The 17,111-nt window shown below is 39.8% G+C and overlaps 1 protein-coding gene across 2 annotated transcripts in view; it reads right to left on the bottom strand.

The window, feature by feature from the left end:
- Arhgef38 (Rho guanine nucleotide exchange factor 38) overlaps positions 1-17,111 on the bottom strand; it is a 91,680-nt gene that overhangs the window by 55,663 nt on the left and 18,906 nt on the right. For both annotated transcript variants that reach the window (XM_041655136.1, XM_041655139.1), the window contains exon 2: positions 10,492-10,679. In XM_041655136.1, the coding sequence (XP_041511070.1) occupies positions 10,492-10,679 (188 nt within the window). The remainder of the gene's footprint in view (positions 1-10,491; positions 10,680-17,111) is intronic.

Below are 17,111 nucleotides of genomic sequence, written 5' to 3'. Positions count from 1 at the left end.
TAAACTGGTCATTATTTTATCAGGTTTCTCAAAACCGCCGATTTGTATGTGTGAAATTTCTTGCAGAGAAACTAGATTCTAAGCGGCTAATTAAGTCATCCCATCAGCTGAGTCAATACCACAGCGAGACAGCAAGCCTTTAAACAGGTCCTGTAGCTAAGCCGCCAAATTACCCAATGACTGCTGGATGTACTCTGGGACAGACACTCACAATTGGACAGACCGACATAGCACAGAAAAGAGGAAGGTCTGGGCAGGGGGATCTCAGTGAAGGAGGAAGGATGGAGCCAAAGAAGCGAAGAAAGACCAGATCAGGGACTTGTCAGGCTTGAGGAGTCCTGAGTGAAAAAGCCCACTCTAGATTTTTTTGATGAATAACGGAAAATTAAAGTGCTTGCAGTGATCTTCTTGGGGTGGGGGCTGCCTGAGTGGCTGGAAGAAGGGAGCTGCCATTTTGCTGAGATGAAATAGCCTGCAAGGCCAGTGTGTGCCTCTGTAAGTGACCAGTGGAAACTGGGCAATTCACAAAGAACAGGTATATGTGTACTACAGTTCTAGAGCGTGGAAAATCCATAGTCAAGAGGCTCAAAACTAATGATGGTATCACTGCTCTGTCATCCCATGCAGAAAAAGTGGAAGAGAAGAAGAAAATGCATGAAAGAGGGGTTTATATTATTTTTTAAGTAAATCCCACTTCCATAACAGCATTAATCCCACCGGGAGAGCAGAGCCCCTGGTAATGAATTCCTTCTCCCAATGTGTTGCATTGAGCATTAAGTCCAATACATGGACTTCAGGGGATGCATGTAACTGGGGACGGGAGACGTGCTCAAAGGAAAATACTACTGAACACTTTGAAACTGAGATGCTTTCTAGTCACCAAGTAGGGATTTATGCTACCCCAAGTAGGGGTCAGATGCATAGAACAGGACGTCAGGTCAATGTCAGGGCTGAGGATTGCCAACCATCAGAACATAGCTGGGATTTATAGCCATGGAAGCTGATCAGATGCTCCACAGTTGGATATAGACTAAGAAAACCAAATCTGAGCCCTGAACTACACTAGCGTTGAGAGATGAGATCAAACCACAGAGGTGGGGGTAGCAGCAGTCCAGGGTTTCTGCTGAATGCAGTAGATAGGTCAGGGAAGCAAGCACTTCCTCTGCTAATGTCTAAAGACATTGTTTGCTGCGTAGCTAATTAGCATAGCTAACCATGAACTGCCTTCTGTCACCATCATTGCTAATGTCATCTTGAAGTAGGCTAATTGCTCTTTGCGCATCTATCTGCTTAGGAGGCATTTTCTTGACCTCTTGCACACTTTTCTAGGGCAGGATCATGACACTCATTCACATGGTATCCAGGCAGAGTACAGCAGCAGGCATTAGGCAAACTAGGGTCCTGACAAACATTAGCCATCTTGTTTGTATGTATCACATTCTCCACAAACTAGAGCCCAGTCAATCCATCTGGAAGGGATGTGTTCCTTCTCTGAACTCCAGCTGCACCTGTCAATCACTGTCTTGCATTATAACTTCTCCTAACTGCACGAAACCTATCACCTCTAATGACTGGTTCTAAGGGAACTCTTTAATAATAGGAACTGAATTTCATATGCCTTCGTATACTTCCACAACCTGAAAATCACGGACTCATTGGTTTGTTAAGTCATCAACCTCATTTGTGCCTAAAGTGCAGAGTGAAGTCATTACTCACAAAAACTTATTTTTCCAGTCTTTTTTTCCTTACTGACCCCCTGATATTTATGTTTGTTTTGTTTATTTTTGTACTCGAAATTCAACTTGGGACTTTATGCCTAGCAAATACGCTACCATTGAGGTACATCAATTATTATTATTATTATTATTAATTTGAGACAGGATCTCACTATTTTGCCAATGTTCGACTTGAACTCATTATGTAGCTGGACAAGTCTTAGCCTTGCAATACTCCTGACTCAGTGGGTTACAGATGCGTGCCACCGTGCCGAGGTTACAATTCTTACCCTTAACTGAACCTTAGACGTTACCTTGTTCCTAGTCCAGTGTTACTCTTTGGTGTTTAAGATTTACAGTTCTTGTACTGATACACATGTCTACATTGATCTACACCCAAGAAAAACTGGCCACAAGTTCACAAGTTTTTACATTCATGATGTTTAAGTGCTCATTATCATAATCATGGCCAGAGGAATTTCACTGCTTGCTCTTCACAAATAAAAGCAATTAATATGGTTGTGTGTGTGTATCTCAGTTCTAGGAGGTGATGTAATAAGTACAGGATCAGCCACCTTCTCAGACTGAATGGGTTTTAAAGCAGATCTGTATATCACACCTCTGATATCCAGTTCTGAGCATTCCAATATTCGCATGGGATTGGGAAATTTATTTAGTTATCTTTTTATTGACCCAGCGGCTTCTGACTGAACTATAGATTAGAAAAATTAGAGAAAACTATAGTCACCCTCAACATAGCTTTGAAGAAGTTCATAAACATAACAGCAGGAGAAAGGTCTCTGTCAAAACCCAGCAATGCTGGGATTAAAAAAAAAATCCTTTCCTTTGTGCGAGGAGGGTTCCTGAACAAGCAAAGATAAGGGAGTTCCCTCCAGGAAAAGAGGCTGCATCCACTGGAACTGGGTGCATCACTTTCATCCTCAACAAATTCTGAATCAAATACAGCAGCGAGCTATGTGTCTTCCAGGATGGCAAGACTGAAGTGTCCCTCCCGGGAAAACAGGAAAAGACGGAAAGCCTGTGGCTAAGTGTCAGCGCTTGAGAGAGGCAGGTTGGATATGAGCACTAATGAATTCCCTTTCTGGAGTTTTAAATTTCCCATCACACCACTGTGACTTTTTTTTTAAAAAAAAAACTCTTTGTATTTATTTTAAACTTGTGTGTAAGCATGTCGGTGTGTGTGTGTGTGTGTGTGCATTCAGCTTGTGTGGAGGTCGGAGGACAACTTCGAGTGCTCATCCTCACCCTTCGCCAGGTTCGGAGTTGCATACATCAGGTTGCATACATACAGCTGTCGCTTGCGCTTCCAGGGAGTCGCCTGTCTCGCCTCTTCTCTTAGTGCCGCTGGGATTTCAGAGGTGTGCTACTGTGTACAGCTCCATACGGTTCTGTGACTCCAAATCCAGGTCCTCACTTGCACGACAAGTGATTTTTGCTTACAGTTTTCTTTCCAGTCCATAACTTGTCTTCAACAAACAGGAACTTCACTTATCCATAAGATTTTAGGAATAAAAAGATTGCACGGCAGTTAAGAGGCCTGGTTGCTCTTTCGGATGGCTCAGGTTCGATTCCCAGCATCCATGTGGTGACTCACAATTATCTGTAATGCTAGGTCCCAAGGGGTCTTCTAGCCTCCAAGGGCACCAGGACTGCCATAGTGTATGACATACAGGCAGGAAAAACACCCACACACATAAAATAAATAATAATACAATTTAAAAATAGAATAAAGCTTTAGAAAAGTAAGGAAGACTTTCCTGAGTCCATGAAATCTTTCTACTTCCTTTCTATCTTTCTCTCTCTCTGTCTCTCAGTCTGCTTCATCTGTCTGTCTGTCTGTCTGTCTCTCTCTCTCTCTCTCTGTGTCTCTCTCTCTTTCTGACAGGGTCTGGGTATCCCAGGCTGACTTTGAACTGTCTGCTGATGTAGCCAAGGAGGACATTAAACTTCAGATCCACCTGTTCCTATATTTTGAGTGTTAAAGTAACAGGTGTGTGCTACCACACCCGGTTTTCCCCTGGTGTTTTGGTTTCCTCATTGTTTGGGTTTCACAATAGGACTTCAAGTGTATGGCTTTATCATAGAGGGTTATTGCCTAGATTATGTGATAAGTATTGGATTTCACACAGAAGACTTGGCTAAGTCTTAGCTTTAAAAAACAATGGAACAAATAAACAAAAAGGAAGCCCTAACGTGGCCATATAAATCACAAGGTTCATCATTGTGATGTTGTATTATTAACCATGAAAATCAGTATTTCTCAAGAATTAAGGAATATTTGTACCAATATTTAAAGAAAATTTCCAGCAAGAATATGACATTTAAAGTCAGCATAGTTGCTCAAAAGATATGACATAAAACAGAATCAGAAACTCAAGCGTATTTCTTTTGAACCATCACTCCATTAACTTAGTTACAGAGAGTTGACATTATTTTTATTTTCCTCAGATTTCTATTTAATGTAATACTCCAGACTCATATCTTTTCTGGTCTCTTGCTTCCTGGGCATACTTTGTTTTTGTGTAACCATTCTGGCTTTGATCTCTGTGTTCACTACAGTCTATGAGGTTTTGTGATGGAGGAGATTGGCCTCAGGAATGACTGAACTTTTAAAGGAAGAAGATTGAAGAGGAGGTGGAAGTGACAGGAGGTTGACCTTTTCCTGATGCAGACGGATTTCTGGGGTATTGAGAGAGATACAGTGAGAGATTATTATACACTATAATCTTCTAATGTGTATCTGTATGCCTAAAAACTCATTTCAATATCACCAAAATCACAATAAAAATAATCAGAAAATTTGAAATAATGAACAAGGTAAAAGATAAAAATCTTATCCTTTCATGTAAAAGAATACACACATTTAAAAGAATGACTTAGGATGAATGAAAGCGAGGGAGACAGTGAAAATAAGAGCATTAGATTTTAATCAAGCTTTTCATTCAGAAATAATTGCAGGATCTCATAAGCCTTTTCTTGGTTTCCCTTAATGGCAATGCTTAGCAAAACTACAGTTATAGAGCGCTATATTTTTATGAGATGGGATAGGATAAGTTCTGAGTGAAATGTAATGACTGAACAATTTAGACACGTTTAAAATACTCAAATCATTCCACTTAGTTCAGAGTGATGTCAGAGAAGAAATGGGACTTTAGAAAGAAACTTGCTGTAAGATTGAAGTTCTAATCATTTGGCCAAAATGGACTATTTAAGATCTAGAATACAACTTGAAAATTTTGGAACAGTGATGTATATTGTAGTTGGGCACCAGAAAAGAGAAAAAAAACCTCATGGATGCCTTTTTAAAAAAAATAAGTAGAGTCTTTTGACAGAGGCAACAATGAAGAAAGACAATTTGGACAAGGATTTTTTTCCAAACATTTGCTCACATATAGTTTCTCTTTTGATTACAGAGATTAAATTTTAGTCAACAGCTTTGTGAAGCCTAACTACCTGTCTTCCTTCTGTGTCACCCAGCTAACTGGGAAAGAGGAATAGGTTTGATCACTACTAGATGAAATATTGCTGCTAGTTCTTTAATCCTATGTTTTAGCAAGCTGTCATAATAGTAATTTTGTCGTTGGTTCCGCAACAGCAGCAAGACTGCGTTATGTTCCAAACTCTGAATTTTTGTTATGAGTAGTGAGCTGAGCAGCTGGGCTAGCGAGAGAGGTGGGGGAGGGACCAGGAAGAACTAAGGGTGATTTAGATAGGCATCTAAACAGGCACTCTGAAACCCCTCTGCCTTGTAACCGCAGTGCATGGTATCGCTTCGGCCACTCATGTGGAAAGACATCCAGGAGCCAAGCACATAGTTACAACCAGGCATTGAGGGGTTAGGACAGGCATCAGAGATGCCCAGGCCAGTGGCGAGCCTTGGAAGAGGCAGCAGGAGCGAAATGCTTGGAGATTTTCAGGACATATATTGAGGCTCTTAGTATTCTTCATAGGGGCCACAACTGTATACTGTGGTGAGGACAGAGCCATTAAAAGCCACAGCCATCTCGAAGAGCTATAAAAGCCTTCACTAAGCTATAACATAACAAGTGTAGGTTAGAATTCACAGGAAATCAACTGGATCATCCTTTTAATACGCAAACTTCCATTTTCCTGTATTTAGATGCATTTTTAATTACTACATGCATTTGTATTTCCCTCCTGCTTTTCTCCTTTCAGAGATAACTTGATCTACACCTGGCTTTCACAGAGTTGATGAGTTCTTCTCATACATAATCATACCTGTTAGGGAACAAAACTTCACTTGGCAGAGGCAGGAATCTGACTTCTCTGGGTCCTATAGGCCCTTCCCTCCATTGCCCTTAGCGAGAGGACCACATGCCTATGTTACTTCCTCTTCCTTGTTCCCCTGTCACAGGCTGCTGCCATTCAGTTTGGACCTTGAGGGACACGCAGGGTAGGACATTGATATATTGTGTAACATGTCACATAGAATAACTACCCCACCTAGACTCTGCCATTGGGATCGTTTGAAACAACTGCCAACCTAAGTATTTCGACACCATCATAAATTGGGATCTAAGTTTAAAAAATATGAACATGATTTTATCAAAATTAAAATTGCTTGCTAATTATGAAGAATCATTTTCCCCATTCAATATTTGTTGTTTAAGATAGGGCTAATATGAATATATTCTGTACAGGGAAAAGGTTCCAACTGGTATCCACACTACAAATTCAAACTTCAAAAAACATTTGAAAATGTTTGTGCTTAGATAATAAATTAAAATATTTATCATATTTCTCTCTGAGCAACAAAAATATGAATGATTTAGTGTAAACTCTTCATTTCCTTTTCTTTTATACTTTTTGTGAATGTATGCATGTATATGTGTTCATGTGGGCACGTGCATGAGTGTGTATTCATGTAGTCACCTGGGTGAGCAGGTGTGGAGGTCAGAGGTTAATATTGTATATCTTTTTTGGTTGCCACATAATTTTTGAAATGGGTTTTGCCACTGCATCTGGAACCCACAGAGTGGCTACAATGCCTGGCCACTTACCTCTCCAAGTACCTTCCTTGCCACTTGCACCACAGCCGGGATGAGAGGTGAGGTCTGTTTGGCTACAGTCTTCATGCTTGCATGCCAAGCGCTTTACCAACTGAGTCATCACCTCAGTCCCCTCTCCTAATATTTTTCAAATGAATTTTCTTGACCAACTTGTTGCCACATAGTATGCCGAACTGAACAAAAGACTCTGAAGAGCTTGGGCCAACATGAAATTACAGATTATTTCTCTTGTCACTTTCCAGGAAAGATACGATTTCAAGCATAAGACACATAATTAGACCATCCGTAAGCAAAGACAAGGGAAACACATATAGCCTTGGAAGGGTAGAAATAAACTGGACCTGGTGTTCCTCTAGAGTAGTGGTTCTCAACCCTTCCAATGCTGCAACCCTTTAATACAGTTTCTTATGTCATGGTGACTGATGGAGGAAGGTCATTGGTTAAATAAAAAGAAACTGCTTGGCCCTCATTGGTTAGAAGATAGGTGGGAGGAGTAAACAGAACAGAACGCTGGGAGGAAGAGGAAGTGAGCTCAGACTCCACAGCTCTCTTCTCGGGAGCAGATGCCTCAGAGAGATGCCATGCTCCCAGCTCCCAGGCAGACGCACACGATGAAGCTCAGACCCAGGATGGACATAGGCTAGAATCTTCCCGGTAAGCGCACCTAGGGGTGCTACACAGATGATTAGAAATGGGCTAAATTAATATGTGAGAATTAGCCTAGAAGAGGCTAGATAGAAATGGGCCAAGCAGTGATTAAATGAATACAGTTTGTGTGTTGTTATTTCGGGCATAAGCTTGCCAGGCAGCCGGGGTGCTGGGGACGCAGCCCCGCCGCTCTTATTACTACAGGTGACCCTAACCATAAAGTTATTTTATTGCTGCCTCAAAACTGTAATTTTGATAGTTATGAATCATAATGTAAACATCTGTGTTTTTAGATGGTCTTATGCAAGTCCTGTGAATGGGTCATTTGACCTCAAAGGGGTTGTGACCCACAGGTGGAGAACTGCCATTCTAGGAAAGAACATTGAATATCTGAAGGCTTAAGTATTAGGCCCTGTGAAGTTTAGGCTAGAGTATTAGTAATGGAAAAGTAAATAAAAAAGAAAAGAAAGATGTACACTCAAATTCCCCAATTTTTTGCCCAGCTTTTGTCCTTTCCTTATACACAGACCACAAACCCATTGTTAGCTTGGCTTGCTCTGGTTTGATTTAGTTTGATTTGCTGCCAAGAACCATAGAGACTATCCTCTTGTTGAGATAATAAACAGGCCTAATTTCCCATTTCTACAGCGAATGTTGTGGGTACTTTTCCTTCTTGACAACCTATGCCAATGCTGCTTAGGGAAATGTCGCCTGGTTTCAGGTCGGTGAAGACCTGTGACAGAAAACCCTAAAGTTAAGTCTCAAATTTGTCACCTGACAGAGAAGACCTGTCAATCAAGAGGTAGATCTCCTCACTCATTGTGCACTACTCACTGAGTTAAACTTGATAATGCTAACCTTTGATGGGCAGAGACAGGAAATCCTCTGAGCACACTAATGCTCACCTAAGGGTAAGACCATCTCAATAAATAAATGGAAAGCAACTGAGGGAGGCTCTGGGCTTCCACACATGCTAGTACTACTCACAAACATGTGTCCTCAACGCACGTGAACACAAACACACACACACAGACACACACACACACGGGATAGAAGGGCAACACCTATTGTGATTCTGAGGGTACATATATTAGTGGAGGTGGGAAAATAACGATTGCCATTAGTACAAGTGACCAGTAATAGATTTATAATTGTGGGTATGTATTAGGAAACTAAATCCTGAACCATATGCAAAAATATGGTAAAAAATAAAGCAAAACAACAACATCAACAACACTCTAATTCTTAAACAAAATTATACGGCAAAAGACAAACTAAGAAAGTTATTCACAATGTGTAGGAAGGAAAAAGAATATTCAGAAAGGTGTTATAAAATACTGAGGAAATATATAAACAATAATTTTAAAAAGCTAAGAATGTAAGAATGTGAAAGGGGACTAAATTATAAAGACTAAGAAATATATAAGAAGATGTTTTCTCAGGAGGAATGATACAGAGGAAAGACCGCCCAACCAGTAGGAATGAAAATCAGGACTATTGAATTTTGGTTGGCAGTTGACACTGAAAACAAAACAAAAGGTGTGGCAGACGACAGCAGCAAAAACAAAACAAAACAAAACAAAAAACAGAAACAACAACAACAACAAAACCCAACAGCCTTAATTACATTGTTTTTTGGACAGCGTCTTTCTTTCTATGTAGCCCTGACTGGGTTGAAATTCTATGTAGACAGGCTGATTTTGAACTCAGAGATCTTCTGCCTCCTGAAGGCTGGGAGTACAGGCTTGTGTTACCCTGCTTGGGCCTAATATGCTTTCTAACAATTCCATTTATGAGACTCTATTCTAAGGAATTAAGCAGACGAATAAAAAAAAGATATTTATCTAGGGATCATTAAGAGCAAAGAAAATTTAGAAGTATTGGAAGTCACAAAAAGAATTGCAATAGATTGTTGAATGAAAATATACTTATTAGACTGCATAACTCTGTATGAAAACGTGTGTGTGTGTGTCTCTGTGTGTGTGTGTGTCTGAGTGCGTCTGTGTGGATAAGTGTACAAACATCTCAAAGTCCCCAACCTAGTCAGTGATTTTCTTTGAATGGAGGAATGTGTTTATACATTTGCTTTCTCCTTATTGTCGAGCAGTTTGAATTGTATATAAGGACCACTTATAACTCTGCCGAGATCCTTGTTCTTGTCTCTGCCCTGCCTCGAGCCCCTCTTACTTCTGTTCTGTGCTCTGATGCACACATGAGAAAGGATTTTGCTTATCACTCTCCTTGGAATGGAAGCACCACCACCTGCTTTCCGTATTTCAACCTCATTCCCTGCATTAGTTGGTGTGCTTAACGTCATCTAACATATTTTCATTTTATTTATTTATTGTAAGACTTCCTCACCTGCACTAAAGAGGAAACCTTGTAAGGGCCCAGTGCTGAGAACCGTGCCAATGACCGTGAATTTAAAAAGCAAGTGACGAATTAGTAAACGAAGTAGCTGCCATTCTAAACTGCATACCCTGCAAAATAATTCTCAGAAAATTTTTTTAAGAGGGAAGAATTCTTCATTTATAAACACTTGTACTTTTGTGTAGGTTCACCCCTACCAAGGAGAAAAATTTTGCTAACATTGAGGATAATTTTTATGCTGAATTTTACTTAGTCATGTAGTTACAAGTTCAACTGAGTTTTGGAGGGGCAGAGGTAGGGCTTACATCCATTTTCTCTTTTGAATCTATGATAATCACTGAATTAAATGACTTGTACTCAAAACTGCTGAAGGCCTATTTCCCAAATTTGGGATTTGGGAAATTCCCAGGAAGAACACAGAAAATTCATGGTGGAAAAAATAACTGGGAATTACTTTCTCACAAAGCTTGTGACTTTTTTTTCCTCTGATAAACAGGGAGGCAGCACTCTCCCCCTCCCACCTCTCGATAGCAGAATTAGGACCCGATGAGTTCTTCTCTGAATTTAGGACTAGAAACCCTGAGAAAGATACACCTGCCACCCCACTGATAGATAGTGGGTCCTTGGACTTCATAGTGCTGCTGTACCTATTTAGAATCTGAGAGAAAATGCTAGGAAAAGAAGAGCAATCTCAAACTTGTGTTCACCTGTTTGTTTCTCAGTGGCTGGACCACTTCTCTGACACACAGCTCCAGATCCGTGACGTAATCCCTTTCAGTCTGTATCAGCTCCCTGATGATTTTGGCCCGCTTTGCCATCATCTTTCTCATCTGTTGCTCTTCCTCAGGGGTTGGAGTCTCAGTGGAGGAGCGCTCAGTCTGTGGAGTCATCTTTTCTGTGAAACAAGAACATGTTCAGGTGAGATGCTCTGCCGTGGTCTACTTTTCCTCCAAAACATACAATTCAGGGTTATTGTTAGCCAGGTGAAAGGCGTAGGGATCTTCACAGTGGTTCCTGGGAAGTCCTAGTTAGTTCCTCACTAGATAAGGATTCTATGAACAAGACGAAGCCAAGTGAGAACTGCTACTGCAATGTCATGAAATGGCATTCAAAAGCCATGGCTTCTGACACATCCTAATCTCAGTCCACAAAGTTGACCCTCAATTAACTTTGGATGTACAAAAACTCAATTTGGAACTTTCAAACATGTCTGCTTTTGAAAACAAGGAACATTTTAATTAGGAAGTGAACTGCCTCTTGGTTCTATTTGTCCCTATTACTAAAAACAATCACCTATCAGGTAATAATCAGTGGAATGAAAACCAACTGAATGTGATTGGGTTTTTCCTTTTCGTTCATTATCAGAAACCATAAACAGTGAAACAGCAGGGGATTAAAAAAATTCAACTAAGAATTCTCATGGGTTATCTTGGCTATTGTGTAAATCTTGTTACTTTTTAATTATTGAACCATCCTGACTTTTTTGTTGTTGTTAGTTTGCTTTGCTTTGCTTTTAAGTCACAGTATTGAGAGGTTGAAATAAATTGTAGGTCTCACATGCAGCCAAGCATCTGTATGGGATATTAAGGTAGAAAAGTAAAAATCATCAGGAAAACCTTCTCATAGCAACACAAAACTCTGGAAGCTACAAACTCACTGTTCACTATAAGTTCAGACCGGGACCTAAAATTGAGAAGTCATAGATATCAGGGCTCACTCTCCCCACCTCCCTCCGTGTGTGTGTGTGTGTGTGTGTGTGTGTGTGTGTGTGTGAAAGAGGGTGGGGGGTTCAAGTTTGAAGCTTAGCTTTCATGTTAGTCTCTGCAGTTCATAACTTTATTTCATTTAAGGTTAATATTCTTGTAACTAGCATGTGAGAAATCTTCAATGTTGATAAAACAAGTTTTGCAAAAGGATCTTGAATCCTCTGAACAGAAAATAAAAGGTACAAGCCACAATATATGCAAGAGGTAAAGAGTATTCTTCACCTGGCTGCTCCTGGGAACAAAGGTAAGGGACTCGGAGGAGGGCTCGGGAGAGGAACCAATGGTTTGTTCTGAAGAGGTTTGCCCGAGAAGGTGAGTGGACACTTTAAAAAGAAAAGAGCCTTCTCTTCCTGCCCGACTAACTCCAGCAATTTAGAAAAACACATAACCAAACATTTGTGGATAATGCTGTAAAGGAAACTCCAACATCAGATCGTACTAGAGCGGGCATCAATTTTTCTGTCATTAGGGAAGACCACGGCTCGGAAAAGTGACATAAAACCATGCGGTTTTATAGGCTTAGGCCATTCCATGCAAAAAAAAAAAAAATCTTCCAGAGTTGTATCAGAAGACAGAATCTATATAATGAGAATGAATGTAGGGTATGAGAGTTCTGCGGGCTTTATATTTTATCTGTTTTGGGAATTTGGTGTATACTGTTAGTCAGTACTGTTCTTAATAGACAGTGGCATAATCCTGTATTTCAGAGCCCCAAATAAAAGGACAAGTGATATCCCATGCCATTACTGTTATTTCTGTGTGAAATGAATGATGAAGGTCCCTTTGTGAGGGAGACACAACAGTGAGTAGCCATGTACCCAGCTATAAAGAACCTTCAAGGGTTTTTATTGCTTTGAGGTTGCCTGAATTCTCTAGGCAACTGAGGACAACTTTAGATTTTTGGTCCTCTGGCTTCTGTCTCCCATGTACTGGGATTACAATTATATGCCCAATTTTCAAATTTGTGTAGTACTAAGGATCAAACCCAGGGGTTGTACATGCGAAACAAGCATTCTAATGACAGTTGGAGTAGCAATGACAACAAAGATAGGGAAATAGATTTTAAGTTTTTTTAAAAATATTGTATATATATTTAAAGTATACAACATGAATCACATATACAGGGAAATGACTTGGTGGGGGCTGTGGGATAGCACAGAGAGAGACTGACAACGAGTAAGGAGCCTCTACTTTAGGGATATATGTAGTTGAGCACAGAAATCCATGCCTATACCAGAGAGCTCACAACCAACTCTAACCCTAACCCCGAGTCCAATTACTTTAATACTGTCTTGAAAACGAAACAAATATACTTTACAAAATTAATCGAAGAATGTAACAAGGACCTTTATCTATCTTTGTCAAGGAAATGCCCCTACCACATGACCCTAGATTCCTTCCAGTTCTAAATTCCAGTCCTCAATTCCACGTCAACTTCTTCCCCACGTGTTCCAGTTGCTGTTCCTCAAAACATACGACAAACTTTCCTTTTTTAAAATTAAAAATAACATAGTTTTTTTTTCTAGTTCTATTTAGCATCTTGGCCACAATTGTGGACCCTGGGTGCCATTCGGTTGCTATAAGATGTTGGTCAAGATATTCAGTTTCAAAGGTGTTTTTCAGGAGCAAAAACTTCTCACAGAACTCGGAGTTGAGTAACCTTCTAGATGTCTTTGTTTGTTCTTCTGACTCAAGTTTATTACAGGAACAAAGACTCAACTCGCATCCTTTTATGGTCAGACCTCCAAACATTTTGACATTTGCTTGCATTCTTAAGCTAACAACCTCTCCACGATGCGTTGGGGATAGCAAGCTTTGTTTTAACAAGCCCCTGCACGCCTTTGAAAATGTTTTGTACACTTGATTTACAGCGAGTTTTACATAGAAATGTATTTCTAGCGCAGCATCACCAGCAGCTACCATCACAGTCAGCAGGCAGTTATAAAATCAGCATGCAGCTGAGACTAGAAGAACATTTAAATTCTTATAACCAAAAAATATACCCCTGAGTGTTAACGGAGTGATTGTGGTGACTCTCTCTGCCTTCCTCCACCTCTGAAACCTGCAGACATTCTTCTTGCAGCTCTGGTGATGGATTTGAACTATTTTATTAATCAAATTTAATTGTTAAATTTTGTGAGCATTCACAGTCAGAAATGAATGACAGAAGAGGGAAATCAGTGAGCAGCGTATGAAGAAGTTCCTTGGGATCCTCAAAACAGCACAAATGTTAAACTTCCTTGTAGGCAGGGCAGCCACAGAGATCTGAGAACTTAAAGGAATACAGGTGACGAACATCCCCTAGGCAAGGATGCCATGAGATTCTTTATTCTATAGTGTTCAGACTGGTTCTGTTTAAATCACTAGTGTTGGAACACGTGAAAGCATAAACATGGTCTGTCCTGTGTTTCATTTCCTGTATAGTACTCAGCACCTGGCATGAAACAGCCACATGTTAGTGTGGTTAGTTTTGGTTAGTGGGGTTTTTTCTCCAAATATAAGATAACACAAGAGTTTGGTTTGCCTAATAAATAGCCTAGGTTAAGCTACAACATTCTGCTTATTATTTGACTTCTCCTTTTAAAGATCATCAATTTGTGATAGGTTTTATTGGGACATCTTCCGTCCTATATCCCAGACACACATGGTTCAGCCTTTCACCACCCAAGGCAAATAGTTGTCCCATTGTTTTATGATTGACAACCAGTCAGGAGAAATACTTATTCCTAATGTGGACGGATCAGATGTCAGAGAAAGAGGAAACTAAATATGGAAGTCTGTGTGAGGACCGAGCTGGGCTTTAGAATCCTGAGAACTTGCTGGCGTAGGACTTGCACAAGGAAGATCCTGTTTCTTTATGGATACAAAGGATATGAAAAGATGTCCAATGGTAAGTGAGGCTGTGGGGTAGGGAACAGAAGGCATCCTTCACTGGTAGTCAGGTTCTACACAGAACTAGCAATGTGCTTGCTGCTGCTATTACTGCTGCTACTGCTGTTTGGGGGTGGATTAAAAAATGTTTTTTTCAAACCATTTGCAATAATAACTATTATCAAAGATAAGTACATAGACTTCAGAGCCAGGAAATGTGGGCTCAAACTTTGCCTCTGCCATGTATTGGAGCTGTTATCTTCAGCAAACTCTTTAACAATTTATATGTAAAATTCCTCATCTATAAATTTGGGTAATGATAGCAAACATTAGAAAGCAGGTTTGGGAATGAAAAAGAATAGACGTTTATTAAACATTTGCAAAGTATAACATATTACAGAACTTGTCAGGTAAATGGTTGTTACAGTTAGTTGTGTTCTTTTTTGTAGCTGTAGTCTGTTCTTCACTGCATTGATAGCTGTTTCATAGTTTAGTGTATGACCTATATAAACTGTTTTCATGTATGGACGGACATATGATTATAGTAGTTCATTTATTTTATTTTCAACGCTAGTGGGCTCACACGCATCTTCTGCAACCACGTTTTGCACTTTAAAAGTGAACTTTATTTTTAAACAATTTTCTTTGAAAATAGTTTTAACTTATATTTATTGCTATTATGTGTGTGTGTGTGTGTGTGTGTGTGTGTGCGAGAGAGAGAGAGAGAGAGAGAGAGAGAGAGAGAGAGAACCAAAGTCTAACTAGAAGAAAATACTTACATCTAGGACACATTCTAAATCAAAACCAGGAAGAGGAAACACACTCAGGAGCACAAGTAGAAATGAAATCATCAAAAATTCTTCCAAAGAAGCACATTACTCTCACTATCCCTCCTCAGCCTTTGCTCTGGGTGAAGGCAGAAAAGAAGTTTCGTCTGATAAAACTCTGACTTCTATGAGTTTTGGATTTGAATTTATTCAATGTTTAACAATTATTTCTTAAACCCTAAAACTGTCCTTGGAACTGGGACACGTCTACTTCAAAACATCAAGTAACAAGTCTCATTTCTCACGTCTCTTCACGCTAGTGGGGGAGGAACACACGCAGTTGCAATATCCTGTTTAAGATCCTCCAAGGTGATGAGTGATGGGGAAATGAAGCAAGGAGCACGGCTAGCAAGAGCTCGGGCGGCATAATGGCTTTAAATGAGAGACCAAGAAGGGTTTAATATTGAGCAAGAATCTGAAGGGCTGGAAACACAGGTAAGTAGAGAAACCGGTTAGTGGAAAGCTGGGGCCCAAGGGCGTAAGCTTCATTTAGGTTGAGGAAGGTCAGTGGCCAGGAAAGGAGATAAGAGAACTGCAGGAAAGGATAGCATGGGGGAGACTGAGCTGGCTTGCACACATCTTCAAACTATAACACAAAGGCATTAATGCATTTCAAATGTTTTGAAGTGAAGCATATACTTTAAAACACTGTGGCGGACCACTTAAATATGTGACATTTCAAAACCCTTAGAGACAAAATGGAATGAGGGGGAACAGTTCAAAGGAAGAGATGAAAGAGACAGACAGGAGCAAGTGTACGGCAGTCACCCCAATCTTGAGAAATCAATAGCCAGCAACCGAGTGCTTAGAAGTCCATATGCTGTCCACACCTCTTGTGGGAACCAAGCACATGGGAAAAGTAGGAGTGAACTTATTTTGCCAATGCCATGTAAACAGCAGTTGGAAGACAGTCAATGTGCCTGATGAGAATGGTCGCTGCATAACATTAAAGTGTTCTGTTCATCGGGAAGACAAAAAAAAAAAATCTAAGCTCCATGGGAACATCAAAATACGACATGACATCAAAAGATGAGAAGCAAAACACTGGAAAATTGTGTGCAGGAAGAGACAAGCCACCCCAGCCATCATCTATAGCATTGAAAACACAGCATAATATCTGATGGGCCTGCCAGGGAAAAAAAATATTTCCAACAAGCACTCAGAGATGCAGGTTCTTCTAAAGGCCTGACATAACCTTTCTTAAAATATGCCAAATAAGTGACTGAAAGGGATGGAGACATAGCCATTCATGAAATATCAGAATAAAACTGGAGTTCTTGCACTTCAAAACTAATTGGAACCATGCCAGAATGACAGACACATAGATAATAAAATAGATTATAAAGATAGAAATACACCATCTCCTTTGTGGTTACTGACTTTCCATCTACGTGGAAGCCAAGATCATTCAAGAGTAGAGAATTATTTTTCAGGAAATGGTGCTAGAAGAAGCAAAAAAGACATCAAACCTTTACTTGATAGTATTTATATAAAATTTTAGTCCTTATTCCTCTAAGTTGAACCTCTAGCTGTAAAACTCTGAGAAGAAAATATAGTGTAAAGTTTTCATGATACATTTGGCAGCAATTACTTGGATATTGACACCAAAGGGTAAAACTACAACAACTAGAAAACTTAAGTAACTGAACTTCAGGAAAAGTTTTAAAATTTGCGCAAGAATAACATCAGTGCACTAAAAATATTACCGATAAGGTGGGAGACAAAGCTTAAAAATTAACATCTAGACCATGTGAAGAACTTCTGAAATTGAACAACAAAAATAAAAATAATAATCATCCAAAATGGGCAAAGCACTTGAACAAACATTTCTCTAAACATACACAGCCAGTGCGTGTCTGAAAA

This window comes from Microtus oregoni, unplaced genomic scaffold (assembly GCF_018167655.1).
Source record: "Microtus oregoni isolate MIOR12 unplaced genomic scaffold, Mior012 000000F_ref0000247, whole genome shotgun sequence".
Taxonomy (NCBI): Eukaryota; Metazoa; Chordata; class Mammalia; order Rodentia; family Cricetidae; genus Microtus; species Microtus oregoni.
Note: the sequence above shows the minus strand (reverse complement) of the source record. Positions and strands in the feature narration are given on the sequence as shown.